Genomic DNA, 18543 nt, shown 5'->3' on the forward strand with positions numbered 1-18543 from the left:
TTTATTTCATCATTCTTTTTTATTTCATTTTATTACTATACCATTTCTAAAATAAACAAGAGTTATTCTAAAGCAAAAACTGTATTGATGTTGCACCGCTTCTTTAGATAGTACAAAAAGCTATTCCATTCCTCAATGAATTTTCCCCTCAGATTATCCTTTACCTTTTCTGAAAGATAAGCCAGTTCCGTATATTCTAGGATTTTATAAAACCATTCTTTTTTGCTAGATATTATTGCACTTTTCCAATTCGACCCTATCATTAATAAAATAATAATAATATTTATTATCTGTACCCCACCCATCTGGCTGGATTTCCCCAGCCACTCTGGGCGGCTTCCAACAAAAATCAGATACAAAAATATCACACATTAAAAACTTCCCTAAAAAGGGCTGCCTTCAGGTATTTTCTGAATGTCAGGTAGTTGTTTATCTCCTTGACCTGTGATGGGAGGGCATTCCACAGGGCGGGCGAGAAGGCCCTCTGCCTGGTTCCCTGTAGCTTTGCTTCTCGCAGTGAGGGAACCGCCAGAAGGCCTTTGGCACTGGATTTCAGTGTCCGGACTGAATGATGGGGGTGGAGACGCTCCTTCAGGTATACAGGACCGAGGCCGTTTAGGGCTTTAACGGTCAGCACCAACACTTTGAATTGTGCTCGGAAACGTACTGGGAGCCAATGTAGATCTCTCAGGACCGGTGTTATGTGGTCCCGGCGGCCACTCCCAGTCACCAGTCTAGCTGCCGCATTCTGGATTAATTGCAGTTTCTGGGTCACCTTCAAAGGTAGCCCCACATAGAGCGCATTGCAGTAGTCCAAGCGGGAGATAACCAGAGCATGCACCACTCTGGTGAGACAGTCTGGGGGCAGGTAGAGTCTCAGCCTGCGTACCAGATGGAGCTGGTAGACAGCTGCCCTGGACACAGAATTAACCTGCGCCTTCATGGACAGCTGTGAGTCCAAAATGACTCCCAGGCTGCACACCTGGTCCTTCAGGGGCACAGTTACCCCATTCAGGACCAGGGAATCCTCCACACCTGCCCTCCTCCTGTCCCCCCAAAACAGTACTTCTGTCTTGTCAGGATTCAACCTCAATCTGTTAGCCGCCATCAATCTGTTAGCCGCTATCAGGGTTTTTGCAGCTGTTGAGGTGTATAGAAAAAAATTCCTCATCTTTTTGGGTATATCTGGAGTTTTTATGCCTATAAGGTAAGCTTCTGGTGTTTTAAGGAATTTGATTTTGAAGGTTTTTTCCATTTCTGAATGTATTTCATTCCAGAATATTTCTATCTCACTACATTCCCGCCAGATGTGGTACCAACTTCCCACCTCCTCACATCTCCAACAGATATTACTCGCATTCTTATACATTTTCGAGTTTGTGGGGGGTGATGTGCCACCTGTAAAACATCTTTATTAGAATCTCTCTAACCGAATTACATGTGGTGAAACTCCAGCTTATTCTCCATAAATTTTCCCACCTTGTCATCATTATATCATGACCTATATCCTGTGCCCAATGCGTCATTGTGGATTTAATTTGTTCTTCCATTACTGTCCAATCTAGTAATAACCGGTATGCCTTTGAAAGGGTTTTTACCTTAGAGTTTACCACTTCTAATTGAAATTTAGACTGCCCTTTCTCAAAACCTATTTTGCTATCGGTTTTAAACCTCTCAAAAAGTTGATAATATGTAAACCAGTCATTTACTGTATTTTTTAATTTTTCATATGATTTTAATTCTAACTTATCATTTTTTTCTTCCAGCAGTGCTTGATATGTCGGCCTGTCGGACTCTAGGTTACCACGTCTCATCGCTTGGGCTTCCAAGGGGGAGTTCCACCAAGGCACCCGCTGTTCCAACAGATGTTTGTGTTTCAGCCAAACTTTCAATAAAGATCCTCTTATAATATGGCTGGAGAAATCCCTGTGTACTTTATGTTTTTCATAGTTTAAATATGCATGGCAGTGTGCTTTATTTACAAAGAATGAGAGGACGTGTTCCTATCCTAAAGGGTTTACAATGCAAAAACAGACACAAGAAAAACAACAGAAGAAGGTGAGGGAAATGTAGGCAGGGGTAAATAGGTGGAGAATATACAATGATTCCATTTAACTACACTTCAGCTTAGTTAAAGGAGAGCATTGGGTCTCTAGGGGTTGTTCAAAAGGCTTCATAAAAAGGGGAATTTTGGTGAGGGATTTGAAGTAAATTAAGGAGATGGTCACATGGAGATTCAGTTCGGGGAGATAGTTCCATCCGTAACAGGGAGCAAGGGGAATAAGGCAGGGTTGTTTCAGGGAACACAAGACATTTGGGTGCCTAGAGGAGAAGGAGCTGGATGATTTAAGATCACAGATAAGAGAAGTGTTTGGACATATGTGGGGCTGCCTCTGAAGATGATTTGGAAACTTCAGCTGATGCAGAATTTGGTGCCCAGGTTGCTCACCGGGGCAAGACAGTTTGATCATATTACACCGATCCTGGCCTGACTGCACTGGCTGCCAATCAGTTTCTGGGCCCAATTCAAAGTGCTGGTGTTGACCTATAAAGCCATACATGGCTCAGGACCACAATATCTCAAGGACCGCCTTTCCCCATATGAACTGCAATCATCATCTGAGGCCTTTCATCATGTGCCTCCTCCACATGATGTGGCAACACGAGAATAGGCCTTTTCTGCAGTGGATCTCTGTTTGTGAAATCCTCTCCCCAGGGAGGCTCACCTGCCGCCTTCAATATACATCTTTAAACACCAAGCAAAAATGTTCTTCTCCAACCAGACATTCTATGTCTTTTAATGTGGAAGGAGGGGGTAATGGATTTTTTTGGTTTGTTATGTGTATTTTGTGTTTTTATTTTGTATTTTATGCTGTGAACTACCCTGAGAACTTCAGGTGAAGGGTGGTATACAAATGTAACAAACAAACAAACAAAAAACAAACAAACAGAGAGCTAAGGGGAAGCAAAGCAATAGAAGGTTAAACACCTATAAATACAAATAATAAACAACAAACAAATAAGTATTTTAAACGCTAATTGGAAGGAAGCAGCTTGGGGGTGTCTATTTGAATATAATAAGTTGGACTATACCTGTTTCATAGGGATTTCTGCTTCTTCACTACAGCTGTTGCTTCTCGGGAGATTTTCGGTATTTAAGTTCTCAACAAAATAAGGACCCTTTCCTGGGGCATGCTTTCTCTGTGCATACTGTAACTCCTGCCATGAAAAGGAAGAGTCTAAATTAGTAGGTTTGATTTATTACAAGCTTCTCTCTCAATTATCTAGAAATATGTTTTAATAAAATGGGATAGGTTATGCACTAATATTCTCAGGAAAAGAAGAGATAAAGCTCTCATTCCCGAACGTACTTCCACTAACAGTGGTGGTCAAAACTTATTTTCTACATACAGTCCCAAACTCCAGTTATTGCACTGCCCTGGAAGACTGCAGCCATGCATCCGGTTATGCATGCCAAACCCCATTAACAAACTGGAGCACATGCAATTCAGTGCACCATCAATGAATTCTCTTCAGTTACAAAACTAAAACAATTCTGTATCACTTATAAATATTTTAATAAGGGGTCACTGTTAGATGACAGGTTTTTGTTGTTGTTTTTTTACTAAGGCTGGGCTGGTGCTCTCAAAAGCCTTGTCTTCTCATAAAAGCCCTTTTTATCATTACATCACTTCAGTTTGCCTACACTTTCTAAAATTTAGCTACTAATCTGATGGTGTCTTTTGTTTGTAATTATATTACTATATATATATTACAGTCTCAATTTATCTGTTGTTCTTTTTTAATCAATTAGGCTCCATACGGCTGAATAGAATACATTTTTATTAAAATGAGCAAAAACAACCAATCAATTCCTCTCCTCAGCCCACCCCCCATCCTAATATTACATTCCTATACATGTCTACCCAGAAGTAAGCTCCATCGAGTTAAATGGTGTTTCATTTCACAGAAATTCTAAAACAGAATTTTAGCTTCCCTGTTCTTTATCTCTTCCCATAACTGAAAGAGGTGACTAGCTATGGACTTCACTACCCTTGCAAACTGAAGAGAGGCACTGGACAGAGCAGCTAATTCTGTTGGTTTAATTTTACATCACGAGCCAGTTGGCTGTTCTATGACTGTCTCTCTAGGCTTGCTTCATGTAGGTCATTGACTCCCAGTAATCCCAGGGACTCTATGTGTGGACTCTCACTTTCCACACAGTGTCCTTCTTAGTGCATAAAAGAGATCACCAAATAGATTTGCTGACATCTTCATCTCAGAGGCTTCCCAGTCCTCCCAGCCAGGAATACTACTCTCTTCATGCACAGAATCACTGTCATACAAGACAGCAAATATAGTCGGATCCCACAATTTCCAGGAATGAAAATAAAAACCCCCAACTTGCTTTCCCTGGACTACGTTTACTCAAGCCTCTTTCAACTGAACAGCCAACGTCTTGCAGTTCAAACCTTGTAATATCACACTCCTCCAATACTTTGAGCTGTCTCTGATTATGACAGAAAAGTCAGAGTTGCAGTCAACAGCATGCTATGGAAGTGATTGCTGTACACAGAGATTTCCCCCTCTCTGCTCATGAAATTAACAATCTGAAGACTGGGAAGGGATGATTTGCACCCCCATCAGAGCACTGGACTGGGTGGAGACACTTAAACCTTTCTGCCAACCCCTGTGCTGTGTCTACTTTATTTCTCAAAATCAGTGAGATCTTGGGTGGGGCATAAAAATGTTGCTTGAGGGAGGGAGGGGGATGCATCCACTCTACCTGTAAAACATGCATAGTGAAAGCATACTGCATGTCACTCTCCAGTCCACAGTTTGCACAAAGTCATCACCGTGACTAGGAGAGGGCTTGGCATTCTCAGGACAGGTTTCCCTCCAAACCAGGCCTTATGGCAATACTCCAGAGGTTCTGCACATACAGCAAGTACTGACATGTTGCCTAAAGGAGAAGACTACATAACCTGTGTCGTAAGCTGGTACTGGAGGTGCTCTAAAGCCAAAAGACGGTGCTTAGTCTCCCTGACAAGTTCTTTAGGATGTAGGGCACAAGATGAAGTGTGACCCTGAGGCTGCTTTGAAATCTTGAGGTCCTGAGAGCCTAGAAATACTAAGAAAATAAATAGGTAGGAGTTTTCCACATTGCATTTAACATGGCATTTTAAAATAGAAAATGTCTTGCAGAAACAGAACAGAAACTGCTGTTCAATGAATTACACTGTGGCAGTGTATCAGCATGTAAATTTAAAGAGATGTGTAGAAACTAGCCTGGGAATATATTTTCCAAGCAATGACCTTCACCTCTTCACTTCATTCAAAGAAGCTGGGCCACGGAACACAAACTTTGAAATGAAATTCTCATACAAGGCATCTATTTAGGCCTCAATTTTGTTAAACAATAATCTCATTCTGCATTGTTTATTTCCAGGGAAAAAAATCAAAAATACAACTGCTTATTTCAAGAATCTTCAAAAATACATGATAAGTACATAACATAGTTTTTTGCTGTTATGCAACATGCAGTTGCCACCTTAACCTTTCAGTGCCAGTACTGAAGGTTTCCAAAGCCAAGAGTAAGAAACAAATACTCTGTTCATGCTTTATTCCACCATATTAAATACTTGGCGCAACTGTGCTCTTAATTACTAGCACTTCATTCTCAAGTGATAACTGGGATTTCTCAATCTCAGCAAAGAGCCTACAGACAACACTTTAGTTTCCTAGTGTTCTCAATCTCATGAAGCTAAATTTCTCATAAAAGAACCAAGATCCTTCTACCTTAATGAGATTACCTTCCTTTGAAGCTGCTCCAAGTTCTGCTCTTAGTCTGTTTACCATCTCTAGTAGCTGATGCTTCTCTTTGCTCAAACTGCAGATCTTTCTCACAGCTTCCTTCAATCTACCTTGCCTCACTTGTGCATGATTTCCAATATGCTGATGGGGTCCATCACCAGCCTCCATGCCAAATAACTGTTGCCTGAGATGTAGAGAGTCCTCCTGAAGCTTCCTGGTCACTGAATTCTAGAAGAATAAATGACAAGGATCAAAATAAATGAAGTGAATTTTTGGCAGGATATATATTCCATTATAATGAATAAAATCTATCCCCAGATGACATCTACCATAAAAAAGATTGCAGTCTTGAATGGTGTGTTGTATGCACAAAAACAAAAATGAAATTCCTCTACTAATCCCAAACTGTGTGCCATGAGAAGTGCTGAAGAGTGTATTGACAAATGAAGCCACCACTTTGGAGGCTACTTCTACTCTATAGCCCTCTGAAATGGGGAGACCCCATGCAGCACTGATCGCCCCTTAATCTGCCATGGTCAGAGTTGGACGAAGATATTTTGCTGCCTGAAGTGAAGGACAAAATGGCACCTCTTCCTATTCCATGTATAGAGAGTGACTAGACAGGAAGTTGAATATTACTAAGGCTAGCTTAGAGGGCAAACAACAGGTAAGCTATGTGATATACACAGCTCTGCCCCCCAACACTTTGCTGCTGCTTCCCACCCCACCCAGCATCTGCCACCAGAGGCAGCCTCCTTACTCTGCCTAATGGTAGAGCCAACCCTGACTAATATACAGCAGAAACATCATCCCAGTAAAGACACACTCCTGAGCAAACCTGCACTGTATCAGCATTTCATCTCCAATGCTGGTTCCTGAACCTTCTGGACACAAAATGCAACACGCTGTCTCTAGGCTAAACATTCTAAACAGCTTGAGGCTTGTAAATCTATACCTCATTGTGATCTCTTATCTCCCCTGAGAGCAGGGGATCCCTCTTAATTATTCCACCTGTTCACCAACTTGGTTCATGAAGGATGTGCAGAGAAGCACTATTGGTGACTTCCTCTTCCATGGAAAATCTCGAAGCTAAGTGAGTCCCTTCTGACCCGACTTTTGGTGGCCATGGCTAGGCTGGTATAATTCAAGTTTGATACTGTGGTTGACATTATGTAAAACTGAAGGTGTCTGATGTGGAAAAAATACTTGGGAACATAGTAAAGTAAGATAAATCTTATCCCTTTCAGACTGAATAGCTGCAATTTTAGCCAAATGATTCATCCCCTACAGTATGATGGAATAATACATGTTACTCTTCTTTGCTGCCATTATTTTTATTATTATTATTATTATTATTTGCTGCCATTAAATTAGACCAGCCCTCTTATGATAGTTGTTCATGTATCCTAGTAGACTGGAATAGCTGTGATATGTAGAGTTACAATGCCTCCTAGTGGAAGTTGATGGATAAGTACAGATTCTAACTTTTAGATTAAAATATGTGACCAGAGAATATGATGCTTCTTACAGAAAATATATAAAAAACTAAGTACTAGCTTTATTATGAATAAAAGAAGCCCATATTCTCAACCATTCATTGGCTATTATAACTTTGTTCCCTTGAAAACATTATTTTATAATCATAAGAGCACAAAGAACCAGCATTTTCCTACCACTTGTGTTTCTTGTGTTCTCACTGAATCCACCTGAGGATTTTTCTTTATGTTTTGCTTTTCCAAAGCAGTCTTGGTAGCAATTTCATCTGGATGCAATGTACCTGAAAAACAAAGAGCAGATAAAGCAGGCAGCAAGCTGAGTTGGTGCAGAATGCTAAATATTACCATAAACAGGACTTGTGTGTGTGTGTGTGCGCGCGTGCGCGCCATATATATACAGTATTAGGGTCAAGAAAAACATGTCCATTATTGTGAAAAGCTGTTTGATTATTCTGTTAAATATCAAGGAAATTTACCTATCAGAATAATCATATGGTTTATTTACAGGGAAATAAGGAAGGAAAACTGGGTTTAGAAAATATCAATAATTTGACACACATATCCCTGCTATTTCAGGACCTGTGTATAAATTCCACTGTATAAAATAAATCAGCATACTATTTTTAGAAGGAAATTGCTACAAAAGGTGGCTTTCTCACATGGAAAGTTCTTCCATGAAGAAAAAAAAAAGCACGAATATTGTGATCCACATGTACCTGTATATAAAATGATGACCCAAACACTGTTTTCATGATTTTTCTTCGACAGAAGTAAAACTCTCTTTTAGGAAATTTATCATATTTTAAGCAGATCTGTTAACATGTTTCTCTTACTGTCTCGTCCAATGGTAATGTGGTAGGAAGTCTGAGTATTTTTATCACAACTGGATGATTTCAGAGAAGATACAGATAACTTTCCATGAACTTCAGGCGCATCTTCATGTTGTTTGTCCATGTCTTCACATTTTTTCTTCAATACTCTGATCTCCTCTTCCAAGGATTGAACATAGTCTGCAAAAAATAAAGACACCTACATCATCCAGGTATTTTGCAAGTGTGAATATAGTATTCAAAGGCTCATTGAGAGCCAGTGTGGTGTAGTGGTTAAGAGCAGTAGACTCGTAATCTGGTGAACCGGGTTCGCGTCTCCGCTCCTCCACATGCAGCTGCTGGGTGACCTTGGGCTAGTCACACTTCTTTGAAGTCTCTCAGCCCCACTCACCTCACAGAGTGTTTGTTGTGGGGGAGGAAGAGAAAGGAGAATGTTAGCCGCTTTGAGACTCCTTCGGGTAGTGATAAAGCAGGATATCAAATCCAAACTCTTCTTCTTCTTCTTCTTCATTGTGTGTGCAAATAAGAATTACTTCCTCCAAAGAATGCCTAATGGTAGGGCCAGCCCTGGCTAGTATATAGCAGCTACATCATTCCAAGGGGAAGGACAGGACATACTCCAAAGAAAGCCTGCACTGTATCAGCAGGTTATTCCTCTTAATTATTCTACCAGTTCACCAGCTTGGTACATGTATACGGCTTCCCATCCATTAAAAGTCTTGAAGCTATGTGGCCTGGCTTTTGGTGGTCATGATTAAGCTAGTGTAATTGAAGTTTGATATTGTTTTTAATATTTAGGTGGCCTTTAAATAAAACTGGAAGTGTCTGATGTGGGATTACAGCAAAGGAAGATCAATCTTGCTGTCTCTTTCATTTTCACAGTTGCAAATGTGTAATACTGTTTGTGCAAGAACTGAAAGCCATTTTACCAAATGATTTTACTTTCCCCACTTTTTATAACTACTGTATAGGATTTATTCTCATAGGAATGTTTTGCTGTAACTATACTGTCTCAGTAGAACATTAGTTTTGGCTATGCTGATCTTGCCCTCAAAATATAACTGCAATGGTCCCCATTTGTTCAAATGTAGCTTTGATTTTATCTATAATATGATCATGGTAACTTTTTGCTATGGATTGAAGATCTTTGAGAATGCATTGTATGTTTCATTAGTGGAAACCTATGAGACAACTGAAATAAGAATATAAACATTTATGTTAAGAAAATGATGAGTGCTAGGAGAAGGGAAGAGCCTTTTAAAAGAAAAGTGCAGAAAGGGGCATATACACACTGCAGTTAATATTTAACCCAATCCACATTACCAGCAGTAAAAGAAACTACAGTACTGTAGTATCAGCCTTACCAGTATCTTGTGCTTGCAGTTTGCTTTGGTCATATGAAAGTGTCTGAATATTAAGGGTCTCCATTTCTCTCCTCATTTCTGCAATAACGGATCGCAAGGTACTGTTTTGCTCTTGTAACCTCTTGATATCAGCAGATGGAAAACTTAATTCAGTGGTTCCCACAGTATCCTGCATGATAACCAAAGAATTAAAGAAACAAACAAGAATTACACCCTGAAAGGACTCAAGCAAGCATGTAAAATGCACCAACAAAGCATAGTGTCTTAAAGAAAAATAATTATAATGGTCTGCCATGTGCACAGTAGAAAATTGACCAATGCTGCCAAGTATGTATGATGAAATGTACTGTTCTAAGACTTTCAGAGAGCTATTAATGATATGAATGACTTAACTTGAATATGTTACATGACAGCAGCCCCACAGGTTCAGGGCAATATATTAGTTTGGATCCCAAGAGCTGCTGATGGAATGGAGTTGGCACAAGGCGTGTGCTTAGATAATCTTCTGTCTGACTGTCATCCCCTTTGGTATGCTATGCTATGAATGAATGATTTGAGAATGACCTGCTCAATAGAAAAGGTCCTCTGCCTCCCTATGTAGAAACCTGTGACCTGCCCTGGTGGTTCAAATACACTTTTGTGCTGGTATTGAGCAAGATAACATTCTTGAGGTCTATCTCTTGTGCAAAGTATTTGATAGCAAGGTGAGCTGACCACAACTCCAACCAATTTATGTTGTGTAGACAGGTTCTCATCTTGAGGAGCTCATACATATTTCACCAACAATGACCTTTTTCACACACAATACCAAAGAGATGTTGTAGGACACTGTTTTGAATGTTGATGATAGCCGGATAAACATGTCAGAGAGCAGGCCCCAAAGTGTGTTTTGTTCCCAACCCTAACAATGCCCTTTGAGCACCATTTAACATGCTGAGTATGTGCAATATGACTACCAGATGTCACCACAACACAACACCACAATGTTGCTCTTGCTGAGCAACATTAAAAACAAAATAGAAAATATAATCTGAAATACAATTATTAAAGCATCACTGATATAATTATATCAAACAGAGCCACCCTTACTGTGCCTGCAAAGAAAAAAACGGTTTTAAGGTAATGCCTGAACAAAATTGTGTGGAAGACAGCTGGATCTGTATGGGGAAGAAGTTCCTGTATTATGAAATCATTCAATTTGACTACCTTTTCGAACACTCTCCAGATTTACAGGATGGATATTTGTATTTTGAACAGGTACCAACCACTAGGGTGCAGCAAATACATCTGTATCATCAACATTCAAAATAGTCTTTCACAATACCACTTAGCTACTGTGTGCGAAAAAGGTCATTATCAGTGAAAACCATATGATCATTGAACGATCAGAGCCTATCTACCTGGAAATAGTATGACATTTCTCAGTCATTCATATGCCAAGACACATTTAAAACTGCTGTAGAGATTGATATTACAGATGGCAATCATGGTAACAACAGAGCACAGCACTGAGGATTTAAACAGGCCTTGGTCACATACTATCTAGCTCACCGGCACTGCTGTACTTAGCATGAGCAAGAACCGGGAAATGAGCAAACCTCCAAGATGAACAGCAAAGCTGACAGCAACTTGAAGTCAAACAGCTGCTGCAAGAAATAAGTATTTGCTACTTACTGAAAGGCAAGAAATGAGGGGCCCAAGCAGACCTCCTTCAGGAGGGCATGGCACAGTTTTGGTTGTTGTGACTGGAAAGGCCCTGTCTTCAGTGCTCAGCCACCATACTTCAGTTGGCAGGGAAACATTGAGCAAAGCTTCAGAATAATGGTGATTTTAGTGCATAAATGGGCTCATGTGGCTGGAGGCAATTTGTCAGATAGTCTAGTCTCAGAATGTTTAGGGCTTTAATGGCTAATACTAACAGCTTGAATTAGGATCAAAAGGGAGACCCAACCACTTGTACATCCACCTTTCTGGATTAAGCTTCAGCTTGTTCAGTCACATCCAACCAGTTCCAATCTCATACACTTGTATAGAACTTCCATCCTGCCCCTTAGGATCAGATGGATAAGAGAAAGAGTACATTTTGTTATCAGGATCCAATCATACGTGAGTACAATTCACACAGGGGCATATCACGATAATGCTAAATCACTGCTCATATTTCATAGATGAAATGTACATATATTTTGATGACTGTATAAATTCAGGGGACCATAATTTTTATTCAGTAAATATGTGCCTGTATTCACTTCCTGATAAGGGCCTTTAGATGGGTGTTCTCAAGGTGTCCTGCTGAACCAAAGTGAATTAAAGAGTTCTTTAATATAGATACAAATGGCTAGCCCTTTATTACAGAATCATGTCAGAGTCAAATATGCTACTGTCAAACCACCAGAAGAAAACATCAGTATAGCTTTTAGGCATTTATTAGACCTCTGCACATGACAATGAGGAATCTGTATAACTCATGGAAAGGCATTTGTTCTTCTACCAGTTTTGACCTACAACAGTTGCTTGTTTTCCTTTCCCTTTCCTTTATCCTTTTGTATCAGGGGTTGGACTAGATGATTCTCAAGGTCCCTTCCAACTCTACAATTCTATGAATCTGTGTCTATTACACTGTAAGTCTGTGGGCAGGAAATGTTTGTTTTTTAATCTTTGCACAGCACTTAGAAAACTGTAGGCATAAAACTACCTATGAATTTCTATATGTTTTTTTAAAAAAACATGGAACTCAGGCTTGCAAATTTTGTAGCCAGAGACACTGTGCATGGGGGAATTTAGGCTACATTCTAAGTTCAACCAGCAAATTTATTCACATTATTTTCTGGTCTTCTTTTGTTGTAGTTAGTATAACATTCCACAGTCTACTTAGTCATACTGCTAGGGCAATTAATGACTGCTTACACTTGTCTTCCTACCAACATAGTAAGCGTTCATGGAATTGTTCCCCTTCCTCTCCCAAAAATAAATACTGGTAAATGTTAACATCACATTGCTTTCTTATTTGGCCAGAAGTCATTTTCCCAAGAATGTTTTCATATTATATTTTTATATTTCATCTGCTCATTCTGTACAATGAGATAATCCCTCTAGCCCAACTCCCTTCTAAAATATATGTATTATCATATCCAGACACTTGCCAGATAAAAAATAATGCTAATTCAGTCATTAACACCAAGGGGGGAATGCTCTTTCCTCTTCAAATCAGAGTTTGTTTGGAGAGAAACAATCAGTGCTGGTTCAGATGTAACCCTAATCCAGCTATTCTGTGGCTTCAACCCCCACTCAAATGCTCATCCACAATGAAGTTTTAAAAAAAACTTCATATAGACCGAGTTAGTATAACATGTGAATGTGGCCATTGTGTATTGTTTCATACAGCAGTGTACTTTATTTTCTAGGCAATTCCTCAAAAAAGTTTATAGTTCATTTTGGATTAAGAAAGATACACCCAGGAAGGTGATGAATGGAAGATAAAGGGCCCTTTGTGAGGGGCAGAGCAGAGAGGATCTCCCATGGTGGGAGGCTGGGGAAAGAGGGGGAAGCTCCCAGGAGAGAGATGGGAGGGTTCACTCTTCTGTGTGTGGACATATAATTGTGATAGAGGATGTTGTATCCATTTTTTCTCTCCCTTTCCCTTCTTCTTCTCTATTCTCTCTCTTTACTCTTTTTTATCTCTTTTCTATAGATTAGTTTGGCTTTTATTGTATTTTATGTTGAAAACTTTCAATAAAACTTGATTGAAAAATAAAGTTCATAATCTTTTGGATCTGCTCAAGTGTAGACTCCTCAACATGTTTCCTACATACCACTCCAAAATAGAAACCATCCCCTGATAACTGACTGTAGCACTATCCACTACATTATTTAAGGAGGAAGCTCTGCAGAGAGATTTCAGGCCACTTTCTATTTTGGTTGTACATAAACGGCACTCACACACTACAATCTTCAAGGGCAGAGGGTAGCAAGAATGACTCTGCAAATAATAAAAAAGCTACTCTCCTTCAGCTTATGTCAGGAAATGCAAAGCCTTTCAAAAGCAACCAGAACACCAAATACACGCAAATTAAAAGTAGGAGATGCCAAAAATTAGCAGAGGCTACCAATAATCTAGCTTTGCAATCACATTTTCAGAAATTGCTGAACAATTGCTTAAATTAACTTTAAACTGCAATTGCTTCTCTAACCATGCAAAATAATAAATTTACTAGGAAAAAATCCATTTTTAATTCATCCCTATTCAGAACAAGAGGCTACAAAACCTCCCCCTTTTAATGCTTTGCTTAGACCATAAGGGCACCAGGACTTCCTGTCCACTTTGCACTGTCTTATAAAAATTCTCTCAAGGCTGCATCCAGTGCTGCACAATTCCCACACTGGAAGTACTCCTGCACAGGAAACAGTGCACAATCATTCTTTAAGTTATCAGCTGTGGAGTGTGCTTTATTGCATGTACACATTGTACATGTACACTGGAAAGCCATGTCTAGTCATGACTTTCCAATGTCTGCTGATGCAGTGAAACACAAATATGTGCATATATAACATATGGCCAGTGCTCCATTAGGACAAATTAAGCACTAACTCACCAATATATCCGCTAACCACCAACCCCTACCTGCTTGATTCCCTACTTACAACTGTCCAGGGCGTAGCACTGGCTATTAGCTTTTTCCTCCTTAATCCAAGTTTTGCCCTTGTAGAACTCAGCAGAGAGGAGGATGAAGAGAAAACTAGAAATAGCTGGCTCTTCCTGTCACTGGCTATTGTTGCTCTCCCTGCCTTCTGCTCTATGAGTCCTAACTGGCACCAGCCACCACTGCATGTACCATGAAAGCTGCATGCCAACCCCATGTGGAAATGATTTCATTGTATTTTGTCACTGTTGAGGTTGTTCTCATAGAGTGTCCTACAAAAACTGTGTGTCCTTGATCACAAAACAGCCCAAATTAAAAAAATGGCTTCTCTCACAGAACTACCGTGTTTCTCCTAAAATAAGACACCGTCTTATATTTTTTTTCACTCAACAAAACACAGTATGGCTTATTTTCAGGGGATGTCTTATTTTAACCGCGTCGCATCAGTACGCTGCATAGCCATGCCTCTCCAGGCTGTTTTAATGGGAGGTACCACGTCACTATGGCTTATTTTCGGGGTATGGCTTATTTTTGGGGAACGGCTTATATTTCGCAAATGCATAGAAATCCTGCTATGGCTTATTTTATGGCTATGTCTTATTTTAGGAGAAACAGGGTAGCCCTGACCATAAAGTGAGTTGTTTTAGGATTAGTTCAGTTTAAGGAACAGGAATTAAGTAATTTTAACCTGTTTCACTCCTTTTGGCATATGACCATGTTTTCGAAGTTCCTGTACAGCTTGGTCCCTCTCAAGTGTTACAGAAGATAGGACCATTTCCATTTCATGCAATTTTTGTTCCTTCTCCTGTAGTTCAGCAGTAACCTGCAAAACAAAATGATGCCAACTTAAGAAGATGTTCTTAGAAAACAACACTCCCCTAGCTTCTGGTACCTTCAATATTATTTTATCGCCATCAGACAACATACTATGTCTAATCTCCCTTACCCTTTGAATTAAACTCAATCCAGAGTGACCATCTACATCGTGAAGGGAAAGTATTGTGGAAGAGCTTTCGAAAAATGAAAGAACATGCCATTGTTTAATCAGTAAACAATTCACTTCCATTTATCCAAGATAAAATGTGGCAATGGGCTATCCATCAAGAAGTATTCCTTATAGAGGGGATGAGGAATCTCTGGTCCACAGGCCTAATTAGGCCCATCCCATTTGTCCCGCAAGTCACATTCACATGCCAAGCACTTGCCAATCATATATGATGTCAGGTGTGGGTCTTAGTGATCAGGCAGGGATATAATGAATCAGGCAGTCCTTCGGCTATCCAGGATCCAAGTTGTTAAGGGCCTTGTAAATTAATGTTAGAACTCTGAACCTGGTCCAGCAAGGTATGGGCAGCCAGTGCAAGCTTTTGAGCACGGGAGTTATGTGCTGGCAGCTGACTGTCCACATCAACAGTCCAGCTGCAGCACTTTGCACCAGTTGGAGCCTCTGAACTGGGCCCAAGGGCAGCCCCACATAAGTTTGCCTTGCCACCTGCAAAATGCATCCAATAAAGTTGTAGCCTAGTTTTTCCATCCTGTGTTGTATCTTATGTTGCTCCTTCTTTCCTCTTCACTTAGCTCCACTCTCACCTGCATGCAGAAACAATCCTCATGCAAAGAGCCAGCGGGTACTATATTGAGATCAGCTATTTATCTAAGTTTTAAAAACTGATCCAGTTTTGTGCATTATCTGGGTCAACACAGACTGAATATGTTACAGAAAGAGAGTGCCAACTCCTTGGGTGTAGTGGAACCCCTCAAGTATTTGCTAGAAGCACAAAAGAATGACAAGTCCAAAGGTATAAAATCTCCCCTCATGAAATATGCCTCTGCTAATGCTCTGTGCTAAGCTGCTAAGCAAATGTGACACAGTTCTGACCTGGTCCCTAGCTGTTGACAGGCTCTGTATTAGAGCCTCTGATTTCTGATATTGATTCCTTTCAGCATTCTCGTAACGCCGCTGCCAGTCCAGCACTATTTGCACTTTAGCCCTTTCCAGAATCTCTTCTCTCTCAGCTGCTAATGAGAGCTGCTGTTTATACCTAAGACAGGGAGAAATGAAGCGAACATTTTTTTTAAATAATAATAATGGGGGGAAATAAATTTAATATCTATATTTTAATGTCACAAAATATTCAACAATTTTAACCCTTTACAACTGAGGTGTGCAGCATATAAGGCAAGAACCCCAGTCCATCAGCAGCCACATACAGCAAAGTGTGAGATCACCACTAGACAGAAGTTCAGTGGGTGTCTATGAGCCCCAGAACCTTCTCTGTGATAGCCCCACTGTCTATGGAATGCTCTCCCTAAAGAGGGTTGCCTGGCATTTACATAAACATATTTTTTTGGCACCAAAAACCTTTATTTTTTCTTTCAGGTCTTCAGTTGTTAACATTTCTAGTTCTGCTGTTATGGAATTTTTTGGGCTAATTCATTTTTACTGGTGACTACACTTACATTGTTGGGGGGGTTGATTATTGTGCGTTAACTTGTAGTGGTCCAGCTGAGTATCTAATGTTTTATATATTTTTATATTTATTCTACTGGCCTGGTATGTATAGTACCCTAAGCCAAATTGTTGCTTAGTGAGAAGATGTGATCTCCTGGAAGGGATGTGGCTGGTCTGGAGAGAGTTTAACCATGATCCCAGGTTTAGACACCATGCTAAGCCAAACATGCTTACATGTTTACACTAAGTCATAGCTGGCTTAGCATGATGTGCAAACCAGGTCACTGTTACTGAACTGTATAAGTCTCTTTGAAACTCTGGTGTAAATCTAATAAATAAACGAATAAATAATACTAATACTGTACTAATACCAATGGTGTACTAACACTACTAGTAGTAAATGGCTGAGTATGAATTTGAACCTAATTTTCCCCAGTACTAGACTTACAAACTGACCTCTTTATCACACTGGTTTTCTGGATAACTTAATCACTGGATGATCTTAATACTCATGTGACCACCCATTTTAATATCAGGGTGGTTAGCTGATTGCCCACAGCCATAGCACATCAGTGAGTATGCTTGCCTTCATGTCAACCTGCATACTCAGCTCTTGCTTTCTTCTGTCTTAAAGCCTACTGGCTCTCTAAGGCATAAAAATGTCAGGGAGCTAAAAGCACTGCTAGATATGCCATGAGTCAACTGCCCCCCTCCCCTGAGTTGTCTGTGGGCAGAGAGCCAGAAGTCACCAATATTATGTCAGACAGTGCACCTGCCTCTCTTTTTCCCTTCCGCCTTGACAGGTCAGTAGACCTTAAGATAGAAGGTCAGTACCATTTGCACAGCCTCATATGGAGTTCGGTTTGCCCTGGGTTTTCCTTCTGTGAGTGAAGGGCAAACACAAGGATGAACCTATATGATCTCCTCCCATGGCAAAGTGACAGCAAAGGGTCAGAAAAGCAAGACCAACCATCTTATTGATGTGCAAATCCTCCAGAGCACTACTGGCACATGCCTGCCCCAGGTTCTTCATCTTTCTTCAGACCACAAGGTCTCCCTCAGTTGAGGCTGGACCATCTAGTGTTAAAAGCAAGTTTTGCTCCAAAATAAACAATATCTCCTTAAAGCAAGTGGTAGTGCAACCCTTCCTGAAAAGACCTTTCTCAGACCTAGGAGGACTTAACAGCTATAGGTGAGTGGTAAACATCTTTTTCCTGGACCAAGTACTCAAATGAGTGGTGGTTGCCTTTGGTTGATACTGATTCTCTAGCTCTATTTCAACTGAGATTTAGGCCTGGTTTTGGCACTGACATTGCCTTGGTTGCTTGTGGAATGACCTCTCTCAGGAGAGAGATGGGGGAGTATGAACACCCGGTTAATTCACCTGGATCTAACAGGGGCTATCAGTCTCTCAGGGGTTACCAATACCTTCAACCATGATCATTCTGGAACTTCCATCTGTGTTGGACATGGGCAGTATTGCATTGCACTGATTCTGTTCCTACCTAGATGGTCATTTCCTGAAAACATTGCTGGGGGAGTTCTGCTGGGCCCTGTGGCATTTACATTTCAGGATCCCTCATTCTGTTTAACATCTACATGAAATGGCTAAATGAGGTCATTTAGGGATTTCAAGTGTATTATAATCAACATACAGATGGCATGCAACTCTTGTATCCTTTTTCATCAAAACCAGGTGATGTTGTGGATGCATTAGATTAGTGACTAGTTGACATAATGGACTGGACGTGGGTTAACAAACTGAAGCTCAGCAAGAGAGGTACTGTTAGTAGGCAGCTGATCTGTCCAAATGACTGGTGTTCAGCCTGTTCTGGAGAGTGTTGCACTCTCCATAAGGATCAACTTTTCTAAAGCAGGGATGGGGAATCTCTGGTCTGTGGGCCAAATTGTGGCTGGGTGTACACCAAGATCGATCATGAAGAAAGA

The 18543-nt window shown here is 40.3% G+C and overlaps 1 protein-coding gene across 2 annotated transcripts in view; it reads right to left on the minus strand.

Annotated features, from left to right (window-relative positions):
• The window catches only part of CCDC57 (coiled-coil domain containing 57), a 51153-nt gene that overhangs the window by 14417 nt on the left and 18193 nt on the right, over positions 1–18543 (minus strand). For both annotated transcript variants that reach the window (XM_033139127.1, XM_033139126.1), the window contains exons 9-16: positions 16024–16186; positions 14833–14967; positions 9505–9673; positions 8144–8320; positions 7488–7591; positions 5814–6042; positions 4986–5131; positions 3094–3219 (exon numbers count right to left, since the gene is read on the minus strand). In XM_033139127.1, the coding sequence (XP_032995018.1) occupies positions 3094–3219; positions 4986–5131; positions 5814–6042; positions 7488–7591; positions 8144–8320; positions 9505–9673; positions 14833–14967; positions 16024–16186 (1249 nt within the window). The remainder of the gene's footprint in view (positions 1–3093; positions 3220–4985; positions 5132–5813; positions 6043–7487; positions 7592–8143; positions 8321–9504; positions 9674–14832; positions 14968–16023; positions 16187–18543) is intronic.

The sequence above is a fragment of the Lacerta agilis genome, chromosome 2 (genome assembly GCF_009819535.1).
Source record: "Lacerta agilis isolate rLacAgi1 chromosome 2, rLacAgi1.pri, whole genome shotgun sequence".
NCBI classification, from domain to species: Eukaryota; Metazoa; Chordata; class Lepidosauria; order Squamata; family Lacertidae; genus Lacerta; species Lacerta agilis.